Genomic DNA, 27,647 nt, shown 5'->3' with positions numbered 1-27,647 from the left:
GCTTTAACAAAAGCAATTTTAATGTAATTCTCCTGCCCACGGTGCCTTCCACGCCCAGTTTAAAACTGCACTGGTTGGATGTGATGACTTAGAAATCAAAGATGCTCTGAGCGAGGCGAGAGCCCAACCCCTGCCATCAGAGAAACACCTCTCCCATCAGCGGGCACCCATCTAGCACGTAGCGAGTCCATCGACTACATTTCATGGAGGCTTCTGCAAAAATGCTTTCCCAGTCTGGCTCTCCCCTGCAGAACAAGCACCGAGTCCTGTTCGAAGCTTCAGCTTCATACTAACCACGAGTCATTCTGAAATGCATCCAAAACTGTCTCATTTCTACCTAAGAAAACATAAATCAGTCCTCGCTCATGAACTAGAGCCAGGTCTGAGGTCTGCAACAAAGCCGTGGGGATCCATCAGCAGTTTCCAGTGACAGTTTTAAGCTCTCTTGGCTGGATCCACAAAGGTATTTGGGAACCTAACGCTCACCGAAATCACCGGTGACTGCACATCTCAATCCCCCTGTGATCGGGATCCCCCGCTCACCACCTCCCCAGCCTTCCGAAGGAGGAGAACCGAGCCGGTGCCTTGCTTTGCCCCGGTTCCCCCCACCCTCCCTCCCAGCCTGCCGCTGCCTCGGCTTGCCGGGAGCATCCCCCCACGCTGCCCTTGCGTGGGGGGACCCCACGCCCCGCAGCATCCAAACCCTCCAGCGCCGGACACCCATTACCAGCAGCTGCCACTGGGACCGGGGTTTGAGCAGGAGGGTGCCCTGGGCTGCCGGCAGCGAGGGGGGACAGGAGCCAGCAGTGCCAATCCTGCCCTCGCTGCACGGCGCTGGACCAGCCCAGCTCTGCTCCGAGCAAGCCGCAACTTCAAGAAACAGCCCAAGGTGATGCATGAGCTGCAGGGTTTGGCTCAAGGGAGGAAAAGCACCATATTGGTGCAATTACCTGAGTTTAGACAAACCTCCGCGGGTACCTGGGCCGGGTTCAATAGCTGGCAGACGAGCGGCATCATCTGCAGCATCAGCTCTCGGCCGGCGCGCGGGGACCCTCCGCGGCGCTGCCGGGGGGCTCGGGGCAGGGAGCAGATGTCCCACCGGCGTGTGGACCCTCCTGCAGGCATGGGGTGGGGGGGCTGCCCGCGGAGGGGAGGACGGGGACGCAGCGATGGGGCAGCTGCGTCGCAGGCAGGAGGGGCAGAAATGTGCTGAGGCAGCAATGCTTGCGATGGCAGACCCCCCTCCCGGTCCCCAGCCGCGGCCAGGCTGCGGGCAGGATCCGGCCGATGCCATCTCCCCCGCGCCGCTGTAATGCCTTTGACAGCTCGAGCGGGCGACGGCTGGGCTGCTGCCCGCCTGGTCCTGGCAGCAGGCACGGCTGCACGCTGCCTGCATGCTGCCTGATGGCCTGGAGCAGGCAGCGCTTCTGCAGAGCAGCAGGTTACCCCCAGGTTAACCCACCCAAAGGCGACGGTTACCCCTGATCCCTCGAGAGAGCGAGCTGCCTGCAAGGACGCAGGGACGGAGCCAGGGCTGCCCAGCCCTCCTCCTCGCCACCTTCCCCGGCCGAGCAGGGCGAAGGAGCCGTAACTACATCTGTAAGGAGAAAGGTTTCACCCTGCGGCTGGAGAGCAAAGCCCAGAGGGTGCCCAAAAGCCCCCAGGCAAGAACAAACCATCCCCTTGTCTCCCCTTTCCCCGGAGCGGAGGTCGCGACAGCATCCATCAGTCCAAACCCCTGCATCCCCCCAGTTTCTTCATCGGTGCTGCAGTTTGCACCCTCCCTCCCTGGCTTTGGGGGTCGACAGGGGAAACTTTGACTTAAAATCCCCTCGTCGTGGTCACCACCTCTGCACCCGGCTGGTGCCCCCCAGGAGCAGCTCCCGGCTCTCTACAAACCACATGCTACGTGTGCTACAGCTCACGACGGCTCCGAGCTGGAGGAGCTCGTCTGCCCTCCCCACCTCCGTCAACAACAAAAACCAGAAATACGGTTTGTTTGGTGTTTGTCTCGGGTCGAATGCTGTCATGCTGCTCTTGTTGGGATGGAAAATGCATCCAGTTTTCCACAGAAACAAAAAAGACTCTCCATCTGTGTCAAATTTATAATACAGCCTGGGGGAAGATGGGAAACAAATTTAGCTCTTTTTTTTGCTATTAGAAAAAGCCCCGTTTCCTGGCCATGAGCAGAGCCGAGTTTTGCCCCGGAGCGCCGTGACGATGTGAGCCACCAGCGCTCACGCAACCCGAGCTGCTCCGTGCCATCCCATCCTGCGGCATGTGCCGAAACACCGGTAGGAGCCAGGCAAAGGGAATTGGGAGAGAAGCCCTGACATGCAGCTCGTGGCCCCGGAGCGGCTGCCAAATGGTTATTCTCCCCGACAACCTGCTCAGCCACTTCCATGCGTGTGCAGGACTTCCCTCCCCAATCTGCAGCCCATCACATGGGAGCTTATAACTGTTTCCTCTGCAGATAAGGGAGAAGCTTCAGAAATCCAGCCAAGCCCAGACAACAAGGCTTTGGGATGCTGGGGATGCTGCTGGGCTCCCAGCGGGACAGCAGCCCGTCCTCCCCCTCCCCTCGCCCTGTGGTTCAGCTGGTCCCCAGGCGAAGGAAATCCCCCACCGAGGAGGGAGACGTGGGTGGATTATGCACTTTGCTGCAAAAAAAAAAAAAAAAAAAAGCTTGTTTCTCCAGCTCTAGAGAAAGCAGCCACAGAGGCACGGGGAAGGCTCGGAGGATACGGGGGTTTCTCCAGCCCCGTGCCCAGGCTGAGCCGTTGGCAGCTCCCAGCTCCCCATCGCTCGCGCTGGGTGAGCCCCAGGTGCTCGGGCAGAGATGGGGGGGCTCCATCCGCAGCCCAGCAGGTTCGGGTCTCTCGCCCCGGCATTGGTGCTCCTTCCCTCCCTCCCTCCCTGCAGCAGGAACAACTGGGAATTCTCTAACAAAACATTTCTTCACTGGAAAAGCATTGGTTTGTGGCAACCGGAGCTGTTTGTGGGAAAGGATTGGATTTTGATTATTTTTAGCCTGGCTTCCTAAGGAAATGTGGCTTAAGCAATCACACGGTCTGTCTGCCTGTCCGCCCAGCTGTCTGCCTGTCTTCCCTCAGCCACGTCTGATCCTACCGGCCGATTCCAGCCGGATTTGATGGAGGACAAGGATCAAAAATAGGAAGTTTGCACATTTCCATTAAAAGCTGTGGCCGAGCGGTGGCCGGGACCCTGACCGCTGCTCTCAGCTCAGGGCAAGGCAACTCCAGCACAGCCCAAAACCCAGCAGCCCCGTCAACGCCAGCTTTACTGGGCTTCAGGCTCCCCAGGTCCCGCTCAGTACCCAGGGTATTTGGGTGGCCAGCGTTGCAGAGGAAGGAGAAATACACTCCTTGCAACTAAAACTCATTTGCACAAGCTGGAAAGACTCGCAATAATCTTCTCATTAAGCAGCTCCCCAGGCAGAGCCAGCTTTGGCAGGCGTCCCTGCCCACCCCACCGGGCATCGCTGCGCTCGCAAGCAGGAAAGTCCTCCCTGGAGCCAGGGGCCGGACTCTGCCAGGTCTTGGGCATCAGTTAATAACAGCAGCCAGGCCAGACATCCTAAGGGTCACAGTCCTGACCCCACACACGGGGGTAACGCCGGCCTCTGGGGACAGCCCGCTGCTGGTTTGTCCCCAAACTGCCTTTTCGATAAGGAAAAAAAATGAGGAAGCATCCCAGCATGTCCCAGCCCCACGGTGTTATCGTGTCTCGCTGCCACAGCCTCTCTTCCCGATGGGGACCAAGACCCTCGGGCCGGGCAAAACGCTGCCTCCGCAAAGGCAAAGCCAGGCAGAGAAGCCGCAGCAAAGAAAAGGCATTTCTGCAAAGCCCCAGGCTCGGGGCTTCGGAAAGAGGGAAGAGGAATTCAAAGGCTACATTATTTGCTCCCAAGTTATGATGTGTCTTCGTATATATCTGAGACAGTCTTAAGCCCTCAGAAGCTGGTGGCCAGCGGAGCAGCAGAGGTTGAAGTGTGGAAGCTGGCAGAAGCAAAAAGCTGCTCTTCATTTTACCCCTGTAGAGGAGGGGAGTAAATCTTGCGCCGCCTTTTCCACTGATGCAGCGACGATAATACATACTTAATTTAATTTGTGCTGTTTCCAGTCACCAACTTGTACGCGCTCCCAGGAAGCAAAGGGTTGACTTTTCATTTCTGCGTTTGAAAATTGGGATGTCAACCACCAGCCAAGGTGGTGCTCCCCTGAGAGCTGTGCCAGCACGCTGCCACCTCCACGGCTCACGGACGAGCCCCCCGGCTGCTGCCCAGCCCTGAGTGACGACGGAGCGAGGGGCACCCAGACCTTCAGCCCCTCTCCCCAGTGAGCTGCCCCTCTCCTGGCTGCAGCAAACAGAGCAATGCCTCCATCAGCGAGCGTGGTCCAAACCAGGGCTGGGCATCAGAGACCACACCTGCCGGGAAGCCCCCGCCATCCCACCGGTGTTTGCCGAGGCGGCAGGACCGCATGAGGTTCTGCCCCGTAGGGATGCTCGGGGCTCCATCGGGCTGCCCCTCTAAAGCCAGACGGGACCCTGCCTCACTTTTACAAGAGCGGCGGCTCCTCGGGAGCCCGAGACCACCGCGTCTCCGCCGAGACCACCGCGGCGGGGTGGGAGGAAATGCTTGTCTGCCCTCAAGCCACGTTTTGCTGCTGGAGCCGGAGCCTCGGGCTGTAAACGCCGGCAGCTCCCAGCCACCGCTCCTCCAGAAGCGACAGACCCCCAAGCACCGCTGCCCCTCATCTCTGGGGACTGATTTAGGGCAAGAAGCACAGGCAGCCCCGCAGCGGCCGACCCTCTGATGTGGGCTCTCTCGTGTCTCATAACGTGGGTGAGCTCATATTGAGGCCGCCTGTGTGGATTCTCTGGTGTCTAATAACGCGGCTGTGCTGTGGGTGCAGCCCCTCCTGGGAGGGCATCTCCCCAGGACAGGACTGGAGGGGCACAGGCACTAGCAGGGGTGCCCCGTGTGTGTGTATCCCCCCCACCCTCAGCTGTTTACTCACAGCCTGTGGGTTTTGCCCCTAAATTTATCAGCAGTAAAATGTCTCCATAAGCACCAGAGGCTCTCCCGCCTCGGAGCGTGGCAGAGCAGGGAGGGAGCAAGGCACAGCAAGTGATTCTGCAGCAGCAGAGACTAAGGCTGCCCAGGACTGACACTGTCTCCCCTGGGCTGCAGACAAACAGACAGTAACTCCCAGGAGAGGTAAGAACCCAGCTCATTCTTTTAACCCAGCTCATTTTTTGAACCCCACTCATTTTTCCTCTGAGGCACCAGCAGCAGACAGGCTGGCGGCCACCTCGGCCACCTCCCTTAGGGACCTGCAGGCCAATTGCTGCAGCACAAAACTCTCTTGGTCCAAAGAGAGTCAGACCCAGCGGCAATACATGGAAGGACCACAGCCGCCTGGCACGCTGGAGTCATGAAAAAGCAAGAACCATGTTCCCATGGGTTCCTCGCTACCCCAGAGCCCAGCACGGGACCACATGGACACTCGCTTACCCACCTACACAGCACTGGGAATGGTTTGGTGTACCTGGCTGAGAAGGAAAGCAGTAATTCCACCAACCAGGAGTTTGAATCTATTCCTCATCTCCTACAGACTCACCGCGCTAGCATCCTTAACTAGACACTTCAATATCTGGGTGATGATGGATGGGAGGAGGGATGATGGATGGGAGCGTGCAGCTAGACAGACAGATCGATCCTCACATCCCTGGCAGCTTCTCCCGATAACCCAGTCCTAGGCAGGGGGCAGGTGGAGGCTTTGCGAGGGCTGGAGTCTGCAGCGGGGTCCGGATGGTGAGTTTGGGCTGCAGAGCCTGAGGACACGTGGAGCAACGCCCACACCAGAGCCATAACCAGTACGACAGGCTGTATTTAAAGGACTGGTAACATCAAGGCTTGCAGCGGCTGATGGTCCTGCTGGGAAAGAGCTTCATGAACAGCCGCTGATAAGGAAAAGCACTGGAGACCACAGCTGTGGACACAGTAAGCGTAGCAGCGCAAATTTGGGCTGTTGTCTGCTAATACCCAGCCTAAGAAATCATCAACAAACAGCACTCATGGAAACCCCGTCCTACGCAACTGATGGAGACAGTGAGCACCAGGCACATAAACCCAATGGCAGCCCGGCTCTCCTGCCACCGTCCCTGTCCCCTCAATCAGCAACTGCAGCCAAAGAGCCGGTCCATGACGAAGCCCAGCACCACTGGCACACGAGCCGAGCACCCGAGCATCCACAAAGGCAACGGCTTCGTGTGCTCCTACAGAGAGGCTGCTCCTGCCTGGCGGGATGCAGCATCTCTGCAACCGGGACCAGCTCCTAGAGCAGCACAAAGTGCTGAACTCCCAGCTGGTGCTGAAACAACTGTGGTGGGCCACATCAGCCCACTGCTCACCAACACCAGCACACTGGTCCACCAGTGTCCCTTGGCCAGGTCCCCAGCCACCGCACAGCTGAATCGGCAGGTCTTTTATCCCCCAGCACAGCTACACCCGCGCTCACGCACGCACCGAACAGCATCTCTGTTAAAAACCGCCACGAGCAGAGCAGAGCAAGGGCCAGATCCCAGAGCCAACATAACCCCATGGCTCCCGCAGGATCACCCACTTAGCAGGGAGCCCGCGTTCCCGGTAGCCGTGCCGACAGAAAGCGAGCGGGACTCTAGCGTGGTCTGCGTGGCCCCGGGAGGCGTGGGGGGAAGCTCCCCAGCCCACGGCCCCAGCGGCTGCTACGGGATGACAATTTTCTCTTTCTTCCCCTTTTTGAATGCAACAGAGGAAAAAATCCGGGGCCGTTTGGAGCGCATTGAGCGGTGGGAGGCCGAGAGGCGTTCCTCCCAAGGCACGTTCAGCCGCCGGCCGGCACGCCTGGGAACTCCAGCTGCTCTGTAAAAGCAGGGAGGACACTGGGAGCTTGTTTGCCGCTGGACTCACGCAGGGTGGGACGTTACGAGCTGATGGGAGCATTTCCCAGAGCCCCCCTCCACCCCCGCTGACTTAGCCTCTGGGGTGGCACCACAGCCCCCCCACCCGTGGGACATCTTCCTCCAGCATCCCTGTCCTCAGCTCTGCACTTGGTGACGCGGAGAAGGCACACGATGGGCTGACCCCCCACTCCCCCCCAGCTTCATGCCCCGGGCCAAGCTCTGCTCCCCCTCGTGCCGGGGCCGGCGGCTGCGGAGGAAGGGGAGGCTGGAAATTGGGGAGCCGTGCTCTGGTGTAACGCGGCTCCGAAGCCGACCGAGAGCTGCTGGGGAGCAGCGGTACAAACTGTCCAACACCGGAGCGACTCGCTGCTCCACGCCACAGCCACGGGAAGCACCAGCTCAAAAGCCTCCAGGGATGCAGGGGATGTTGTGAGGAGGATGCTGGAGGATCCAGCCAGAAACCCCACCTGTAGAGCTGGGACCCAGGCACAGCCGGGCTCTGGGTGCGGGTGAGCGGCAGCGGGAGCTGCCCCGCTGCAGGGAGCCCCACGGTCCCCAGGGTCAGTCAGATCACACTCCCATCGGGTGCCCCCACTCCAAAAAGAGCCACGCGCAGAGGCACCGCGGCACCGTGAAGGTGCTCACGCCAGCTGGCTTCGCAAGCACGCGCGGGCACGCTGCACCGATGCATCCTGCTGCAGCCCCGCGAGCTGCAGGGTCACGGCCCCATCTGCAGGGTCCCACCAGCCCACGGACCCCCGGACCACCAGGACACTGCAGCGATGAGCCCACGGCGTGCCAGCGGCCGGCGTTAGGATGGGAAGGACTGGGGCCACCTCTCCTTCAGCGCTGGTTTTCCACTCCACTGTGTAAGGAGGAAATGCAGAGCACATGGCAAATTAACCCCGAGCTGTCAATGGCAAATTAACCGCCGGCTGCCAGCAGTGTTCGCGGGGACACCAAGGGGCACTCGGGCTCTCCAAACTGTGGTCAGGGTAGAGCAACCCCGATGGAAAATGGTTTTTAAGCCAGGGTTGGTCTTTGCAGGCAGGAACGGTGGGCATGAGCAGAGCTCTCCTCCCAGTGACAGCAGGTCACCAGGCTGGGCTCGGCCAGGGACGGCTGTAATGGGAAAAATAAAAAGAAAAACAAAGCAGGGGATGGAGAGAGAGAGGTGCTGGCATTGGGGAGGGATGGCACCGAGCGCTGGCTGCCTGCGCCCTCCCTGCCCGCCCGGCTGCTCCGCAGGCCAAGGGGATGTCTGGGATGCTGACAGCAATGCTGCATTTTTCCAGGCTCACACCACTCACTAAACTCATCTGTTCCACTCCTCAACACCACAACTCAAATTTTATTAGCAGATAAAACAGATCTATTGTTAATCTGCTAGCAGAGGCAGGGCGCTCGCCCGGCTCGAGTTCACGGAGCTTGTTTTCAGAATCACTAAAGTCAAAACGATGCAGAGAAAGCACACGTAACCAAACGCCCCGAGAGCCGGGCAGAGCCGCTGCCGGCCAACTGCGAGCCACCCACAAGGACAAGCCTACAGCAAGGGGACTTGAGCGGCTGGAGAAGCTCAGCACAAGGAACGGGTTTCAGTGTGGGTTGCACAGGTCTATAGCACACCAAAAAAAATCATAACAAAAGAACAAAAAAAAAAAGAGAGCGCGATACATTGGCCGGAGCCGGGGCAGGACGGCGCGTGCGTCACCCCATGCCAAGGGAGGATAAAGCTCCCATTTTCTCCGCGGCATCCGACTGGATCGCAGCTTCCCCCCAGTCAAACGTCTCAATGGCAAGAGGGGTCCACGCTGCGAAAGCTCCCCGGCCATCTCAGGATGGCACGGCCGTAATTCATGCGGTTTTGTGCCTGACTGGCAGGCAGCGCCCGGCCCCGGATGGGACCTCCTGCCTGCAGTGGCATTGCCCATGGGTTTCCCATCCCATTCCTGGGGACTGGGCCAGGAAAGCCTCGGGATCAGAGGGGTCGGTGCAGCGAGGGGCAGAGGGGGGCAGGACGGGGCGTTAATGCTGCTTTGTACTCCGTTTTCCAGGGTGAGGGGGAATGAACGGAGCCCATCGTGGAGCCCCACCACCCCTGCGGGCACCGGACATCCCTCTGTCCGACTTAGATTGAATCGGCCCCTTGGATGGATGGATGGATGGATGGATGGGTGGATGGATGGACGGACGGACGGACGGACAGCAAGGCAGCCCAGAAAGTGCTGGTTGTTTCCATTTCAGAGAGAAGTGACCACAGGGATGGTCTGTCCTGGGATTTGGGGGTCCCTCTGCACCCCGGCAAAGGATGCCCTGCCTGCTCGGAGTGCTTCTCCCAGGGGTGTCCGCCCACGCACTCCCCACCAGCATGGGCTTTTTTGCCGACAGAGGGGAGGACGGGAATCCCGGTGAGAGTGACACCGCACCAGGGTCCCACCAGAGCCCCCGGGCTGGTGCCAGGCACGGGGCACACGCGGCCCCCCCCCACCGGGGACACGACCCAGCGGGCACGGGGATAACGCCGCAGCAGATCCCACCGCGCCGGCGGGTACCAGCCGAGGATGCCACGTGGAGACACATTGGTGGTCAGGATGAATTCTGCTTTAGGATGAAATTTAATGTTGGGGAAAAAAAAAATCGTTCTGAATAGTCACTTTCCAGTAAATTGATTTTTTTCCGTGCATGGCAGTAGATTTAAAGTAAAAAAACACAAAACCAAAACAAAACTTCTTTAGGCATTTCAGAATAGTTTTCCCTAGTTATTGTGAAAATTTAGATCAGAAAACGTGTTGGGTAAAATATTCCTACAGCCTGGAGAGCCGCATCAAAAATCCATTTGAAGTATTACTCTCAAATCCCTTACGGCAATGGGATATTTTAAGGTCAGTTAAACTTATTATTCACTCAAGATTTCTTTCAGGTCCCTGCATATTTCAAACAGATTTTTCCCCATCTCTAGCCCAACTGTGTTACAAAAAGCCCTTTCCCCCCCCTTTTCTTTTTCTGAAAAGAAAAAAAAAGTTGTCAAAAGAAAAGATACTAATCAGAAACAGCTTCCGAAGTCTTAAAACCTGCTACAGTTTGTACTTGTTACCAAAAAACATTGACGCTATCTCCAGATCCCTAAATCCCTTGACTTCTAAAACATTGAATGGAGCTGTGGTTGGAAAAGAAGAATTAACTCGAATTTGTTTTTCTTATTTGCAATTCATTTTCCTTGAAACAGGGTATATACACAGATTTTTTTTTTTTTCTCCCTTCCATTGTGCAAGGAAAGAAAGCAACTTCAAAAACTTCAACCTGCATTATTTATGGATTATTTAGGATTTCCAACTTAATGTAACTGCAATTTCTGCTCCTACCATGCCTTTCCCCTCAAAGGACAGCAGGCACTTCTGGTTTTTTTAAATAAAGATCACCCAAAGAATATGATTATTTAATTTCTGAAGTGTCCCCACCTTGGGGAGGAGCACAACAGCTCTTCTAGCAACACATAAAAACCAAGAGGGGTCAGCTCTCAAATCAATGGTGCCTGCACAGGGGTCAGCAGGATCTGTCCCTGAAGAGACCACACAACAACCCTGAATGCAATTTCTCTGCTGCAAAACAACAAATATTTTAGAGAAAATATAACAATATCTGTTTTCACAACCATCCACAGAGAAACTTGACAGCCGATTATGAAGTTCTGAAGTAGCAAAAAGATCAGCCTTTCCCCTAAAATGCAAATGTCCGTTTTCTGCTCAAAACCTCCCCAGTTTTGAAACACCAACACTGACCAAATCGAAGTTTTCACTTGGAAGATCATCGCTTTCTTTGTGTTTAAAAAAAATGCAAACTCCTGCTTTGAAGAAAACGAAACTTTCGACCACAACAAATAAAAGCTTGAATTGCCCACCGACCTGCAAAGGGCTTGTATTTGTGTCTTCCCAGAGACAGAAGCTTTTCGGGAGAGGAGACGAATTGCCGACACAAAGCAGCAAATCTGATTACCGGGGCCCCTCAGAAAGGTGCGATTTGGGGTCATTGGCAAAGCCAGCCACGCGCCTGCACAATCCCAGTCTCCCACATCTGGGAAGCTGGCTGGTGGTGACAGCGGAGCACAACTCCTGAACGCTGCAAACCTCTCCTGGCCTGGCCAGCAGTATTGCATGGTCAGCATTTTCCATCTTATTTTGGCACTTCCAGATCTTCTTGGAAACTCGGGGAGAAAATCAGCTGCTAACCTTGCGAGAGGTTGAACGCGGGGATGGACCAGAGGACACAGGTTCCTGCCTGCTCCAGCCTGGCCCCTGTCCTTACACCACCACCCTGATCATGCCCCGAGCCTGCAGCAACACCCCCCTGTCCACCTCCTGCCCTAATTCATTCCGCTGCATCCACCACCTCCTCGCACCCTCTAAGGAAGGTGAGATATTTGGCCACAGAGATGTAGTGTGGGGAAGATGAGGACACCTGAAGAAAGCTTGGGCTGGGAGGGTCCTCCAGTCTCCGAGTCCTTCCTGGCTTCCAGGGAGGACAATGCAGCAGTGGGTGATCACCAGAAAACTATCCTGAGGACCCATCCCTAGGAGCACGTCAAGCACCTTTATCTTCATCCCCAAAGCCCTTCAAACACATCCTTCCTCCTCCCTTGTCCCACGTAACACGTGGTTCAGCCACTGCCAGGAGGAAGGTGGCACCGCGTAGGACCTGGTTTCCAAATTCTCTCCTGGGAAGGATAACTGCTGCAATGCAAACGGTCTGAGCTCAGCTTCTCTGCCGAGTTATACGGTTGGTAGGAGCCAGAGGAGAGCCGGTGCAAACCAGACCGAGCCCAGTGGCTGGAACACCGTGTGCTTGTCCCACGGATCTACTCGCGCTCTGCTCCGGGGAGCTGACAGTGATTTTGCTAGTGTTCGGCATAGGTACTCCTGTTTTCAAACTGGTCCAGCCGGGTCAGTGTGAACTAGACCAAGAGATCAGCCTCCCCCAGGACCTCCCCCAGTTACTGCCGGGCTGTTCAGACCCTATAACATATATGGGACTGGGACAGCCACAAAGGCCCTTCCAAAGCCCCACCTCCCTGGGATGGAGAGGTCATCCTTGCAAATCATTGGCTGCTCCCTGAAAGATGCTCAACATTTATACCCCAGAAAATAATTTCACAAATTTCTGAAGGTCACAAACAATATGAAGAGCTCTACCCAAAGCCAAGAGTAGTGCAGCCAACACAGGAGGCAAATTGAGCAGAGAGGAAAAGATTGCAAGTGCCCATAATCTTGCTCCAGAGAGCAAAGTGTTTAGAAATTATTAAACAGTTCTTAGTATTTCCAGCCATCTGGCCTGCATTTCTCCATTTATTCAATCAGACATATGTTGCTTTTATCCCCACCACTGCCAGCTCTCTCCCGTTCTCTGAAAACATGTGCATCCTCCACTCTCTGCTCACTTTCAGCTCAGCACAGAGCAGAGGCTGCAAGTTCGGCACAGTGCAGACTTCTAGCAAGTGAACATGCCCGTCAGAGCCGCTTCCACCAACAGATTTCTCCCACTTGTGCCTAAAAAATCAGTGTTTGCACAAAACAAGGCTGCTCTGGCAGACTGAGATGAAATTTCAAGTTGGGAATCCCACTGCTGCAAAGCAGCATCACTCCACTGAAGCCAACGGCAATCCTATCGATTCATACCAGCCAGGGTCTGGAAGGAGAGATCTCCTCCAGCTGTGAAGGCGTGGAGGACCAGAGTCCACAAAAAGAGTGTTTTCTCTCGGATCCCACACTGCTCTTCAACCCTACTACCCGCAGGCTCTGCCGTACACTAACACATGCGATAACACATCCAGGCCATCCCCGCCAAGGGTAGCACCACAAACCTTCTTGATCAGCCCACTCTTTGCACCTTTCATTTCCAGCTATGATTTCTTCCCTCTAATGAGCAGAATGCCTGTCCAGGGGGACTAGAAGCCAGAACTGCAAATAACAGATAGAAAGGGAGAAAGAGGAATGCTGCACTGCTCCAACAACGCAGGCTCCCGCTGCTCGAGCCAACAGCATCGCCCTGGACCTCTACAGTCTTCAGAGGGCAAGAGAACAAGGAGATCCAGCAGCCTGTCTGAGGATGGCCAACGCTGTCACACTAGTGTTGGACACGGGAAGAGACATACGAGCCTTGAAGGCTGTTTCAGAGCTGCAATCATCACTAGTAAAAAGATAGAGCTGTTGATTGGGATCAGGCTTAGCTCCCACCTTGCGTGGGACGCTCCCTTAGCGTCCAGCCTTGGCTCTTTTGCCACCTGGACGTGACTGCTTTCCCACAATATGACTCTCATCCCCCAGCAGCCTGCAGCAAAGCACGTCTTCATCTTCACATCAACTTTGGTTACACGTTCCGCTTCCACGAGGCTTCTCCGAAGACCGCCCTTCACGCAGGAACAGCCTCTTTGAGTCCGCAACTGGGCAAGGAGTGAATTATGTTTAATTACACACTGTCCAGGGTCTTAAGTATCAGGCCAAGTGTTACCAGATGTGCAGGGATTTCTGTCAAAGCGATCCGCAGGCTTGAATGCCTGTTTGGATATTTAATATGTTGGTATCTGGGGTGTGAGGGTCAGAGACGGGGTTTTCGATGCAGATGTTACAAATCTTTTCTACTCTTACCATCACCTTTTAATAACACCATAAATCATCAGGCACTTCTCAGGTGACCACGTAATTGCCCATTTGTGTATCTGAGCAAGCTTATCTGGACTCTTACTCTTTGCTGCCATACAAAACTGCCAGCAAAGGAGACCTGCTGAGAGCAAATTCCAGGGTTTTGCATGCCCCATCTCTCCTTCAACAAGTCATCTCCTGGCATATGTGCTTCAGATGCATTGTGGCAGCACAAGAAAAAGACAAGTAACTGATACAGGAAGATTAAAAAAAGGTTGGATCGGTCTGTTCCTAATGCAAGCCTTGCTGCTCATAGTCCTTTGATTGCAGCAGAAATAAAAGATGGAAATTCACTGGAGGCAAAGGAATTAATTAAAAGGAGAATAAAGGAACATCAGTCTGTTGGAGTCCTGGCATCAATTCTGAGACTAGTTTTGAAGTGGCAACAGTTTTACTTGTTCTTTAAAGCTGTTCTTCTACCTCCTGCACGGTGACGTGGGGAACGAACGTGCAGCATGTGCAGTGCCTTACGCTAACAGCCATCCAGGGACGAGGTGACCCAGCTGGCACAGGACCTACCTACCTGCCTGCCGGTGGGGACACTCAGCCACTGCCCCGGCATCCTTCCACCTTCTTCTGCTTCAAGGGCCTTCCTCCAGACCCTGGGTGAAAGGAGATTTCTGCAGAAATCAGGTCTCTTCAGAACCTCATGTCACGATCCTACACTGCACTGCTCCTAACTGCTTTCTTCTGATCCACGGAGACCTTCAAACCATGGTGGAGCCACTGTCCATCACCGGGCTGCAAACGCTCATTTGGGGCTTGTAAACTGTCTCTGGGTGGTTTCATAGCTCTGCAAGAAATAACTGCTGAGGTTTTTCTGTAGGTGAGAAGAACGCTAACCACCTTCAGCAGAATCACAGTTCAAATTGGGATTGTCTTCAAATACATACGGACTATGGTTCTCCAAAGCTTTCTTCTGGTTCCTGAGTCTTCAGTTTTCTTGTCTTCAGGAGACGCTTGCTTCAAGCAAGAACTGAAACTCTCCCTGTCCCGTGACTCCAGGAGCCACAGCTCAAAAAAACCCATCAAGTCTCTTGAGATTCATAACAAAATCAGAAGAGTTCCCAACCCTGCCCTCCACCGAGATTGTGCTTTAATGTTCAGCTGCCATGTGAAGAGCAGGATCTGTCACTGAGAGCATCCCAGCTGAACTCAGGAGGGTTTCACGGCCAGATTTCTTTCCAAAGGGCACTGGTTACTCTTCCTCTTCATCCACAAACTTGGCTCCAGCTTCACCCAAGCAGAAGCATGGGGTTTGGGGATTGTTTTCGGGTCAGTGCTGGGTACATTGCATACACACAACCGATTGTGTAGTTCATCAGCCTATGATGTCATGCAACCAGAAACCCACTAGCAACAAGGTGTATGTTACAGGCAACTTGTTGAGCCGTGATGCAAACGCTGACATGAGGCTCCCACAGCTGGACACAGCTGGAGTTAGGTGGTGATCAAACCTTGGCAGGATTTAAGCCTGAATTTGCCTTTATTTTAAAGAATGTTTGCCTAGAAAAAAAATGTTTAGAAGAGGTCTTGCACCATCAGAGTGATTAATGCTAAAAAGGAATTGCTCATTCAAGGATCCTGCTCAGTAATTCAAGTTTTATGAACCTTTTACATGACAGAGACCTTATTGTGATCCCCGCTAAGTCCTGTGAATACAGCAAGCCCTCACACGCTTCCTGATACACCTCGAAGGAGACAAATATTAATTTTTAATATACATAACAAGATCAGAACTGAACAAGGCTATCCCTCGTTATCTGCCTTGTAACGAGATCAGGATCAAACCGAGCACGCTCTCGGAGAGGAGGCGGTAGCTGGGTTACACCAGCACCGCATATCCCTCCCATCTGCACAGCAGGTAATTAGCCGGCACGCCACGCTCGCAGCCCGCGCCCGGGCTAATTACGGTGACCCGCTGGGACCCGCTGGGGGCTGTACCGGGCTCAGCAGCCCCATCTCCTCCCCTGGGCTGATGGGCTCTGCCGCTGCCTCCGCTCCCCCGTGGGATGCGGCTGGAGCACCAGAGATGAGCTCCGATGCCCAGCACAGGGCGATGACCCCCCTGCCACCGCACCCCGAGGTCCGGGGCAGGTTTGGGTGATTGCGGCAGCGGTGGTCTCCTAAAACAGCCCAGGCATGCTGCAGAGACAGGGACCTGCAGTAGAGCTGGGGGGAGGGTGGATGGGGACACCCTTCCCCACTGACTGGAAGAAAGCGAGAGATGGGGTGCAGGTCCCCCCGGAGGCAGGGGACAGGAGTGACCCGGAGCTGTCTGTTGGGGCTGACACCAGAACAGCACCCTCCAACAAAACCATAACCCACCATCCTCCCACCTAAGCCAGGCGCCTAAGACGGGATCTGAGCTTCAAACTGGGGCGGACACAGAGCACTGCCATCCTTCTAGCAACCCTCCCTTTCCACACAAACTCAAAATAAATAATAAAGCACGACTTCTGCTGCAGGAACCAGCCAGACGCAGCCTGGACCCTGGGAAAACCTGGTAGGTGAGGGCAGGACAGTGCCCCGCCACGGCAGGTTTGGTCCCATTCCTGCCCGCGGCCCCTTCCCCGGACAGGAGCGCCGGGATGCTCCCACCATCGCAGTCAGACCCTCGTCTCCAATGGATGCACTGATCCGGCAGCAGCACAGGCCCTCCCTGTGGGGCAGGATCAGGCCCCTGGGGATGCCTTTCTCCCTTCTTTTTCTGGCAGCAGCCCGGCCCCTGCCCGACGGCTCCTTTGTGAAGGAGAGGCACCAGCGACAGCTCCGCGCCGCCCGGGTGGCAGCGGAGCGGATGCAGGTTGTCACGCTTGGGTCTCTGACACCGCGGGGGGACGTTCAACTCCCTCCCTCCCCCCAGAACGGGCTTTTCATGGAGACAAACGATCCCTTCCCTCAACAAAACCTAAATTCTCAGCCGAAAGTACTTGGCAGCGACCCCTTGAAATTTTTCTCATGGCTTGTGTGGCTTAGGAACATGACTTTTTGAAATATAAAAGCAGCCGGAGGAAGCGGCTGATGCTCTTGTTGAAGAATAACCCCCCCACACCCCCGGCCAGGCGTCCCGCTGGGCTGTCGCTTGCAGGGATGGAGCCGGCAGGTCCCGGCCAGCCAGGTCCAAGCGGCTGGGAAAAGCTCTGCCTGGCCATCAGCAACCCACCCGGCCCCACAGAGCCACCACCACGCCACGGCTGCGTCAGCCAGGGACCGGGGGGGTGGCCAGCAGCCCCCTCCTGCTCCGCAGCATCTATTGACAAGTGGCAGCGATGAGGGATTGCGCTGACGAGCACCTGATCAATGGCACTTATCGAGCCCCCTCCGCACTCCCGGTAATTGGAGGATTTCTTTCGCTTGCACTCTTATTGACGTTTCCTCCTTGGCAGGGTGTCCGTGGGGGTGTGTTGTCACTTAGAATTACAGGGGAGCTCAGCGGCACAGGCGGGATCGGGGACCACGGCACGGCGGTGCGAGGCATCCGGCAGGTAGAGGCAAGGGAAACCTTCGGGGCACCATCAGCACCCACAGCCAGCCTCGGGAAAGGCAAAACCAAAATAAAATAATCTGACGGAGGACTGCAGGGCTGGCAGAGGATCCCAGCCCATCGGTGCGGAGAAGCAGAGAGCTGCGGGAAGCAGCTCGGGCAGCGCGCAAGCAGCTCTGCCTTCAGCTAGAGCAGGGAGGCAAGGCTCTGCTCCCGGCTCCCACCTCCCTGTGCTGTGGTTTGTTTTGGGGGCTTGATTTCACCTGCAGCGAGAAAAGAGTCTGCTTGTGCTCACAGAGGAGCCATCCTGCCCTCGGCCGGGTGCTGGTGCGGGGAGCAGTCAGCAGCCGCAGGCAGCCAGCCCTGCCCGCAGCCCAGGTCCATCCCCCCCCAGGACTGGGGTTTGGGATGCTGGGGGCTCTGGAGCAGCTGGGAAATTGGGCAGTGCAGGAGGGCCCCGCCAGCCCCCGCCGAGCGGCACCACGCAGCGCCGGGCAGGAGGCAGAAGCGTGATGTGGCCTCCAGGGATGAGATCTGTCACTTTTCTTCTCCCTTCCCATCAATCACTGGCAGGTCCTTTTTTTTTTTTTTTTTTTTTTTTTTGCACAATACGGTGCCCACCGAAAGCGGCTGCTAATTCACCGGCTGACCTAGCCCAAAGGGTGCAGACAGGGGCAGGTGAGGAGATGGCCAATTCTTCATTCCGACTGCAGAAACCACCTCCCGTGCACCCACGCCTGCCCACGGGTAGGTGGGCACGCAGGCACGGCCACACACACGCGCGCGCGCTGTTTAGGGCCTAAGTAATAAATCAATACCAAAGTGGTCAGCCTTTCCATCAGCAAGGACGCTTAACAAGGTCACATCCTTATTCTCTCCAGACTAATGAGTGGAGATTACTAATAAGACCTCAGTGACAAGTGACTATATTAATGTAATTCTCTTCTGCTTGTAATCAATTTTGTGTGTTAAAATGCACAGCGATCTCGGCCGCCTGGGATCCTTGTGCCACCCCCAGCACCGCGGAGCTGCTGGCTGGGAGAGAGGAATTTTATTCCCCTTGTGTCCCCGACGGGCCGTGGGGTTTCCTCGGCAGAGCACGCTCGGTCATCCAAAATCACTCCCAGGAGGAGCCCAGCAGCGCATCCTGCTCCCAAAGCGCTGCCGTTCCCCTCGGCCACCTAAAAGGTCTCTGTGCTGGTGCTTTAATAGCCCAAACAGGGAAAGTTTCCTGCAACTGCTTACAAGAAGCTAATTTCAGCCATTTCACCCCGTATTTCAGTCTCGAACGGTGCTGGTCCCAGCACTCTGCATCCTCCAGGTCAGGGCGGTTCGTGTCACCAGCAGCCCCAAAGGGCGCAGCACGTGCCGGAACAGGGATGCTCCTTTTGGTCTGCGGCTCTAGAGCACCTCAGCTGCGCAAAGCCTGGATCTCTGCAGGCAGAGTCATCCCCGCTGTCTGCAAATACCAGCAGCACACGGGGGTCGGGCATTTACAACCCCGTGCGTCGGGATCACTGGCAGGTTCAAATTCAGTTAGCTGGGCACGCTGCCTCTGTGCCCTGGTTACCACCCCAGTGGCCTGACTGACTGCAATATTCCCCATTTGCATTTCAAACGACTCTTCAGATCACGAGTGACTCGCTTAAAAGATGCATGAATAATTTTGAAGATGTTTAGACTGCTGTGATCTGCAAGCTGTCTCTGCGCAGAGCGAGAAGGAGGTGAAATCAAATGAGTTGCTGTGAATTTTCCACCCAGGACCTTTACCACAAAAGGTGAGCGTGTAAAACCTGAGCAGCCACGAGCACACGGTGCCCTGAGCACCGACACATCGGGACCTCAGACCCTGCCCAGGGGAAAGCCCTCCATCGCACAGCCCGGACGAGACTCCCCCAGCCCAGGACACCCAGTGCACACCGTAATACCAGGCACATGGTGCCCGGGACTTTAGGCAGGGCCCCGGTAGCTAACGGAGCGGTGCAGGATCAGACCTGCACTTCTCCAGACTCTCAGCATATCTGCAGAAAGCTGCGATGTATTTCTTGTGTCTAACCACCACGTGTCTGTCATTTCTTTATTACAGAGCAGAGCTGGCCCACCCCACTCAGGGGGGCTAATTCGGACAAGCCCAGGGGAAGACACTCTGCTAGAGAGATCCCAGTCGGATCCTGCAAACCCCGACTCCTGAGAGCAATGCATGGTGTCCCTCGGAGCCCTGCAAGCTGCTGGGGAGCGAGGACTGTGCTTCACACCCCGTATTCCCACATCCAGCCCGTACATCCTCTTGCAAGGAAAGACTCATCTTAAACCACCGCCCCGGCGGTGCCCAGGGTTGGTTTTTCTGTAGGTGAGAAGACACAGGCTTTCAACCAAGTGCTTTTCAAAGACCCGCAGAAAGCCATCCAGAACGTCCCTCTGCTCCTCACTTTAATAAATTTCTAAACAAACGCACCAGAAATATGTGGTGGGAGGCGCAGAGGGAGATCCGAGAGCTCCGCCGGCTCCTCTGCCACCCACCCCCAGGTAGAGGAGCTGATTATTTTTTTAGCCCGCTGGAGCTGGGCAAGGAGGGCACGGCTGGCAGAGATGCCTGGCACAGCTCCAGGCACCCTGCACCTCCTCAGTACTGGGGAACTCGGAGCATCTCGGTCTCCCCCACAGCACACGGCTTGGTCCTCGCTGGAGGGCTGAAACGTAGCACGAGAGCAAGGGCAGGAATTAAACCGAGCCACCCCAGATGCTCCACGGAGGATGGCAGCAGTGGGGGGCACCTCGCGGGACCTGGCTGGGGGGAGAGCAGACCGCCGCGAGGGGCTCCGGGCTGGCGGCCGGGCGATGCCAGCCTGGCCGAGCCCCTTTGGCCACCCCAAGAGCTGGGGTGCGGGGAAGGAGCCCCCAGGCTCAGGTCTCACCCAGCTCCTGGAGCCCCGGCAGCTCTCGCTCTGGGGCAGAGCACGGTCCTGCGGGACGCGGGAGCATCCCTCTGACGCCGGCCGGCTCCCTAAGCAGGAGGATTTCCAAAGCCCTTTGAAAAGCCATTTAGAGCTAAGTCCTGGTATTAAACCTGGCCTTTCATTAGTCAGGTTTTCAATCTCTGCCCGAGCCTGTTTCAGCAAAAAGTTTTTTAAAAGGTCAGGAAGAAGCTTTTAAGCATATTTGCCAATTAACTATTGTAACCCCCTCCTCAACTCGACGTGAGCTGCCCACTTCCGTCTCAGGGGATGGTAATTACTGTTTTATAAATAAGCTTTGAACTCTCTTAAGTAATAGTCTCTCCTTGCATAAAAGCACCCTCTAAATCCACTGGCCTTTTCCACCTTCTGTCACTGCCTGCATCTAAAAATAATCTAGGAAAAAAACCCATAATACTTTTAAGAAGAAACTCTGAAACACTCTCTTACTCTGTGATGACTGTTTCTCCAGCCCCTCGATAATTCAACTAACAGAAACTCTGCACCTTTCACCACTGTTTGTGAACTTTTCATGATATTTGACATCTTTTCGGAAGTTCTCTGGAGTTACATGTACGTGATAAAAAACCCATCCATGTTTATATGTTTAAATTTCTAGCCCCTGACGTTACAAAAGAGTTACCAGGGGAGCACAAGAAAAAGGGCATGAATGAAGAAGTGTTTTCCAAAGGTATCGATTCACATAATATTGATTTTTTTTTTTTAAACCAGCCCCATGATTTCTAGGTACCCAGCTTTACATATTTATTTAAGCAGTCTGGGATAGCAACAGTGGCAGACTTGAAATCCTTTAGAAACTCAGGTTACTTCTGCACACCCCACTGCACAGCCTGTATATAAAACCACCATTTATTTAAAAGAGACAGCGACAGAGAAAGCATTCCTCAGTCGGGAAGACCACAACTCGTTCCACTCTGCAAGTCACAGCTTTTATCCGAAAAATCACAGCCAACACTAACATGCAGCTTTAATCGCTTTAGCCTGACACTATCTACGTAACAACACATGGAATAACCTGACTTAATTTTGCCTTGCAGCTGAGCCAGGCTAAAATTCAGGCTCACAAACCTGCTTGTATCAGCAAGAAGCACTTCATCGGCTTCGGCGGGCTTTGGATCGGGAACAAAACTCGGGAGCGGCCACATGAAAGCAAGGGAATAACGTCAGCGTGAAAGCGGGGAGCAGGAGGGCCAAGTCATGCTCCCTGCCCCATCGCCGACTCGGTGCCGGTGGGAAAGACCCCCCTAAACAAGGCAGGCACAGCCCCTCTCGCCTGCCCTCAATAATATCTGCCTAGGAGCCCTTTAAACGGTTTCAAATGTTAATTCCTCATCGTGGCAGTAAAATCTATTTTTAATCCCACGTGAAAGCAGTTTGCAGAAGACTAAACTTTGCACGTATTACAGATTGCTTCCTAAGGACAGGCGCTGCTGGGTGGTAGGGAGCAGCGAAATGGGGGCACGCCATCGCGGGGAGACCTGGGGAGACCTGTCCGGCTGGCACGGCCGCACACAGTGCTTGGGCTCTCTCCTGAGTCTAGAGCTGGGACTAAAACATTGTACAAACAGCCAGCAATCTAAAAGAGACCTAGGGCCCCTCTAAACACAGACACATTTGTTCTAACAGCAAAGTAAAAGCATCAAAATATCTTCTTCAGAGTTACAAAATTATAGCTTTTTCACAGGTTTCTAGCATTTTTTCTTTGCATTTCAGGATTTATTTTCCAAACGCGGGGCTGAGGATAGGGGAAGCTGATACAGAAAGGCCCTATTTTTGTAATGAAAGTTAAAAAAAAAGAGAAAGAAGAGATCACAAAGTAATAAACCCAAGAAGCAGGCTGCAGGACTGAGTTTCTCCAAAAGCACCAAGAAAAACAAGGGCCACTCTCAGCCTCGGAGGGTTGAAACGCGAGTCCATCAGGAGAACAGATTAGCCAGTGTCAATGAATAAAGATAATGTCCTGGAGCAGCTCTCAGTGCATCGCCATCTGACTCCTCGCAAGATTCTTTTGTCTCTTCCCACCTATGTATTTCTTAAATGTGCCTGTGAAAAGATCACCCTGGAAGGGGATACAAGCTCTGTGCCAAAATGCAGCCTGGTGACTCCAGAGTAGCTGAAACGTCAGATTTTATTCAACAGCTTGTGCTATAGAGTGTCTTGATCTGTCCGTACAATCACAACACACACAAAAACCCCTCAAGGCATCTACTTAGCTCTACTTTTCAACTGCCAATAACACTCACAGCAAAAGTCAAAAGAGCAGCGCTGGAGCCGCGTCCTTTCCCTGCCGCTCAAAGGCTTCGGGGTTGCAAGGTTCGGAGATAACAAAGTCTGGCTCAAGAAATCCTGGATGCCTTTCAGGAACGTTATTAGCTCCCATGAATGGGTTTGAAGGAGGGGACAAAAAAAAAAAAACCACCAAAAAAAAACCCCAACCAAAAAAACCCAAATCACATCGCATGTAGCGGCTCTCTGCTACCCGTCCACCTCCCCTGGGCACACACAGATGCTCCCAAGCTGGGACACCCCCAGCGCTGTTTAATGCATGCACGGAAGCACGGCGCAATGCATGACGAACCACATGAAAAGTTCCTCCCCCCGCGTGCAAACCTGCATGCGCTGCATCTCATCAAAAGGGGAAATGACAATAAAAAGCTAAATTCAGCCTCCAAGAGATTCAGGGCTCCGGGATGGCTCTGCAGTGCCGGAGGATGCTCGGCGGCAATGCCCGCTCCTGGCGTGCCACCACAGCCGGCTGCGGGGCTCCAGCCTGGCCACTCACCAGGAGGCATTTGCCAACTGTGACTAGCCATCCCATAGTACTTGTTACTATTTATGGCCCAAACTGTAAGAAAATAAGGAGTTCTTTACAATTCCTATGACATCCAGTGTGCGCCATGACCCAGAGCACAACCCCAACGGCTGCTTTCTTGTGTGTGCTTCACTCGGGGACGTGAAGGGTCATTGGGAGCCTTGGCCCAGCCCCGTTCCTGTGCAACTCTTTCTTTGGCTATTGGAAAAAAGCAGGAAGAGGAGATGGAAAAGAGGGGCTCTGAACATAGATCATACGAGGAAACACAAGACAGAGGAAAAGCGTCACGTTGAGCTGACGCTGCTGCAAAGTTTTGGGGGATGGAGACAAGGACACTGTTCTTCGTATAAGCTACATCAGGCTGAATTCCCCAAAACTTGCTTTTATGCAAGCCAGCGTCTGCAAAGACCCTTCCCCGCACCGCCTTCGTGCCCCAAAGCCGCTGTTATCCACCGCGTCTCCCACCCTTTTCCCCCCAGCACCAGAACTGCCGAAGCTGCGCCGAATTACGGCGCAAGGCAGATGGAGCGGTCCGAACCTCTGAGCAAAATCGCGTGGCTGCGTGGGAAACGAGCCCGGCTCTGGCAACCGAAAAGGGAACAATCCCGTGCAAAGATCTCGGCTACGCCCCCGAAATGTCTCCAGCGGAGCAGAGCGGGGCAGAGAGCAGGAGCAGAGAGCCCGCAGCACAGCTTGCACAGGCATCGTACGAAACACAAACGCCCCGAGCACCCCAAATGCCGCCTGTGACCCCGACTCTGCTCCCCCTTGCACCGAGAGGTCCCTGGGCTGAAAGCGGGCGCTGCTCTGCAGACACAGAGGGGGTTACACCCGTTACACCCCACAGCGACTCGGCCCACAAGTGCAGTTTTTCTCAATTCACACAGGCAAAGGCAGGATTTGGCCCCACGCCGCCACGCTGAGCATCTCTTCAAATTTTTGCAGTGAAGTTCTAAATATCACTGGCAAACACCTCAGATTCAATTAAGTTCTTAACGTTTGCCTTTGCCTACATTCCCATAAAGCAGACAGACAGACAGAGAGCAAGGTTCCCAGGGTCCCAAACGGGACACTCACACTCCCCAAACCGCTGCATGAGCAGAGCAGTAGACACGCCAACGTCACTTCTTTTTATTGAGGTTTACTTTCAGCAGTACTGAGTTCCCAAAAAATTAAAATAGTGTTTTGCTTTAGGATAAAATGTCATATCGTACTTGGATTGTCCATTAGGTAACTTACGTTGCAGTCTAGAAAGGTATTTAATCTTCTTATAATTAGCTAAACCTATAGTAACTCAAGGAATTTCATATGAGGTGCTTGCTGCTTTTGTAGAACATTTTCTTTTCAGTAGCAAAAAGAACCAGTCCAAAAAAGGGACTTTGGGCTAGTTCAAATTTAAAAAAAAACCAAAAACACTCCAGTAAGAATAAATGGGTTCAGTCGGCAACTTACATTATAACGTAAACTACTCGGCACCCACAAGCAGATACTCCTGCCACAGCAATGAAATCGCTACGGGACTGAACTACCAAGAAAGAACAAAATAATTCTGCAGCGATATTTCCAAGGGAATTTTTTTTTTTTTTTCCACATTTACTTAAGACAAGCATCGACCTACAGGTGCCTTCGGGCCAAATATCTTGGCATGAGAAGCAGTTGGTGTAATTTTGGTTTCCTAGCAAGTTCAAATATTTTAAAAATGTTTACACCACTTTGAGATATTCATTGGAAAAACCTGAACTTCTGTCCAACTTCTATCTTCCTCTGCTCCAACACACCCCAGCTTTAAACATTTAGCTCTGTCTGGCTTTCCCGGGGAAAAAAACCCTCAGTATAGCAAGGTCTTGTAAGAAGACAAAACAAGAGAGGCAAAGAGAAAAGGAAACGAAGGAAAATAGTTGTGCGTGTGATTGAAAACACACTTACTCTATGCAGAGTTAAAGCAAAACATCTACTGATGTTTTTCTCACTAGAAGGGATGCAACTTCTTCCCAGTGCAGCGTACGCTTCCCTGCGATGCATCTGGCCATGCCGAAAACCTTCCCTGCTCTATTTCTCCAAATTTACCACAACCATATGCAGAATCATCTTAAAACATCGCGCTGGTATCAGGCCAGGCTCCCCGCAAGCACTTCCAGCACTAAAAACTCACTACACAGCAATCCAAAACTAAGATTTATTTATTCTTCTCTCACTGTGGTCCATCCTGCGAACGTCTCGCCGGACTACGGCGAGCGATATGAAAGCGTTCCATCTTCCACACTTTAATTATGTGCTCGCAGTCATTAAACTCCCATTCTGCCAAGTGAGATCTATCTTGTAATCCTCACCCAAAAAGATTAGTTATCATCGTTATTGTTTCTAGAGCAGCGTAGATACAAATGGAACTGAGAAATGAGCTAATAAATCACGGCAATATTAATACAGTCATAAAAATAAGTGCGCTACTTACTGCGTTTGAAGGTGTGTTAAGTCAATAACTTTACAGTCCAGATGTGGTCTCACAGAGCTGAAACTCTGCGGGTAAAATTACCACTAAAATTACACTTTCCATTAAAGGCACTGATTTTCACAGGTTATTATTTTGGCGAGGATTACCGAGCTGCAACCTCCCCCAAAACATCGAGAAACATTAAAAGCACGTAAGAAATAAAGTATTCCCGCGGGGCTCGGGGAGAATAGGATGGAGAGGCAGGAAGGACAGGGATCGCTACTCCTTTTATTGTTTTCAGATGTTTCCCCGAGAACACCGCAGCGCTTTTATAAATCTACACATTTGGACTCTCTTCAAAATAACGGACCAGATTCTTTCACTGTCTTCAAGGGACTTAGCGCTCCGACTCCATTTGGCCCGGCCACTCCGGAGTTGGCGAAGAGACTGGAGTTTAATAGACACCACATGCACAGTAGCTGCTCTTCCGAATGCTTTATCGCCTGAAGAGTTCAATTCCATTGAAACCCTCAAAACCAAACAACTCCCCTGAATCAATACGGCTCTGCCCTTTGACATAAACCTACCGAGGAATTCGAGCGATACCTTTTTACCCTTCCCCGTCCTTCGCCGGTTCACGGTTTCAGCGCGCAGCCGGGATCAAGCCCGGTCCTGCAAGCCGAGGTCCTCGCTCCCTTTATTTTTATAAGCCACTCGAATTAAAATTAATTCCTAAAGGAACCCGGTGGGGAAACGGTGGGACGGCTGAGAATAAAGTGTTAAAAGGTTAAAATCGCAAAGCCGGGAGAATTAAAAAAGCCAATTTCTGCTGCCGGCTGTCCCGCTCCCGGCCACCTGTCCCCGGCCGGCTGGGCTGCGGGATGGGGGACACGGGGGGGACACACACACGGGGGACACGGGGGGGACACACGGGGGAGCGGCTCTCACGCTCCCACCGCTCCCGACTTCAGCCGCGGCCCCGAAAAAACCAGCCCCCAGCCCCCTCCCCGGGCAAAGCGGAGGGTCGGAGCTGCCTCCCCCCCCCGGGAACCCGCAGCTCGGCTCCTTCGCATCCCCGCCCGGGACCCGCAGCCTTCCTCCCCCCCCCCCGCCAGCCCCCGCCCGTTCCTTCCCTCCTCTCAGCCCCTCGAACCCCCTTCATCTCCAGGGAGCCGCCGCGCTCGGACCCGCCTGTTGCAGAGCAACCCCATCCCGGCACGGGAGGCAATTAATTAACGATCGCCGGGGCCATGCAACCCCCCCCCGCCCCCCCCCGCCGTTACCTGTACCAGCGCAGCCCCTTCTCGTAGCACCTGTCGAAGAAGTGGGGTTCGGCCCCCACGGCCCGCACCCCGGGGTGCGCCCGCAGGAATTCCAGCAGCGCCCGTGTCCCGCCTTTCTTCACGCCCACGATGATGGCCTGCGGGAACCGCCGGCTGCCGCCGCCGCTCCCCCCCCCCCCCCGCCGCCGCCGCCGCCCCCGGTGCCGGTGCCGGTGCCGCGCCGTCGGGGAGCGCGGCGGGCGGCGGCAGCAGCAGCGGGGGGGGCAGCGGTTCGCAGGGCCCCGGCAGGCAGTAGAAGAAGTAGGTGAAGAAGAGGATCATGGTGAGGAGCAACGAGGCGCGGCGGCCCCCGACGGGTCCCAGCAGCCGCCCGCTACATCCCATCGGGGGCCGCTCCCGGCCCCGCCGGGCAGCGCATCCCGCACCGCCGCCGAGACACCCCCCCGCACCACCACCACCACCTACCCCCCCTCCCCTCCCCTTCCCTCCCCCCCTGCCGCCCACGTCCCTCCGCGCTCCCCTCCGCGCCTCTTCCGCGCCCGGCCCTCCCCTCCCCTCCCGCGCCGCCCCCCCCCCACGCCCACCCGCGGGGCGGGGGCGCGACACGCGCGTGGGGGCGGCAACGCCCCGAGGTTTGGGGGGGGGGGGGGACACGACCGGCACACGCGTGGGGCACCGCCGGGATACCCTCGGGGGAAGAGGGCAGCGCCCCCCCCCCGCCCTCCCCGGTACCAGCCCGGCCCCCTCCCGCCCCCTCCGAGGAGCCGCAGCCGAACGAAACGTTCCCGGCCCCGGGAGGATGCGTTTTCCCATGTTTTCCCATCCCATTTCCCTCCCCACCCCACCCCCCCCCTTTTTTTTTTTTTTTTTTTTAATAATTTCGGGGGCTGCAGCGGGTGTTTTTGGCCGCTCGCTTCACGCAAAGGGCCACGCGGGGAAAGCAGCGGTGGGGGATCCCAGGCAAGCACCGGGCTGGAAATAAAAAGCCCCTCCCCGGG

General features: G+C 54.9%; 1 protein-coding gene across 1 annotated transcript in view; it reads right to left on the bottom strand.

Annotated features, from left to right (window-relative positions):
* HS3ST6 (heparan sulfate-glucosamine 3-sulfotransferase 6) overlaps nt 1–27,119 on the bottom strand; it is a 41,112-nt gene extending 13,993 nt beyond the window's left edge. The window contains 2 exon segments of the mRNA XM_052772509.1: nt 26,650–26,840; nt 26,842–27,119. Coding sequence (XP_052628469.1) covers nt 26,650–26,840; nt 26,842–27,033 — 383 coding nt within the window. The 5' untranslated portion in view covers nt 27,034–27,119.
* Nucleotides 27,120–27,647: the final 528 nt, after the last annotated feature.

This window comes from Harpia harpyja, chromosome 21 (assembly GCF_026419915.1).
Source record: "Harpia harpyja isolate bHarHar1 chromosome 21, bHarHar1 primary haplotype, whole genome shotgun sequence".
In the NCBI taxonomy this organism is placed as follows: domain Eukaryota; kingdom Metazoa; phylum Chordata; class Aves; order Accipitriformes; family Accipitridae; genus Harpia; species Harpia harpyja.
This window is presented reverse-complemented; position numbering and strand designations above follow the sequence as displayed.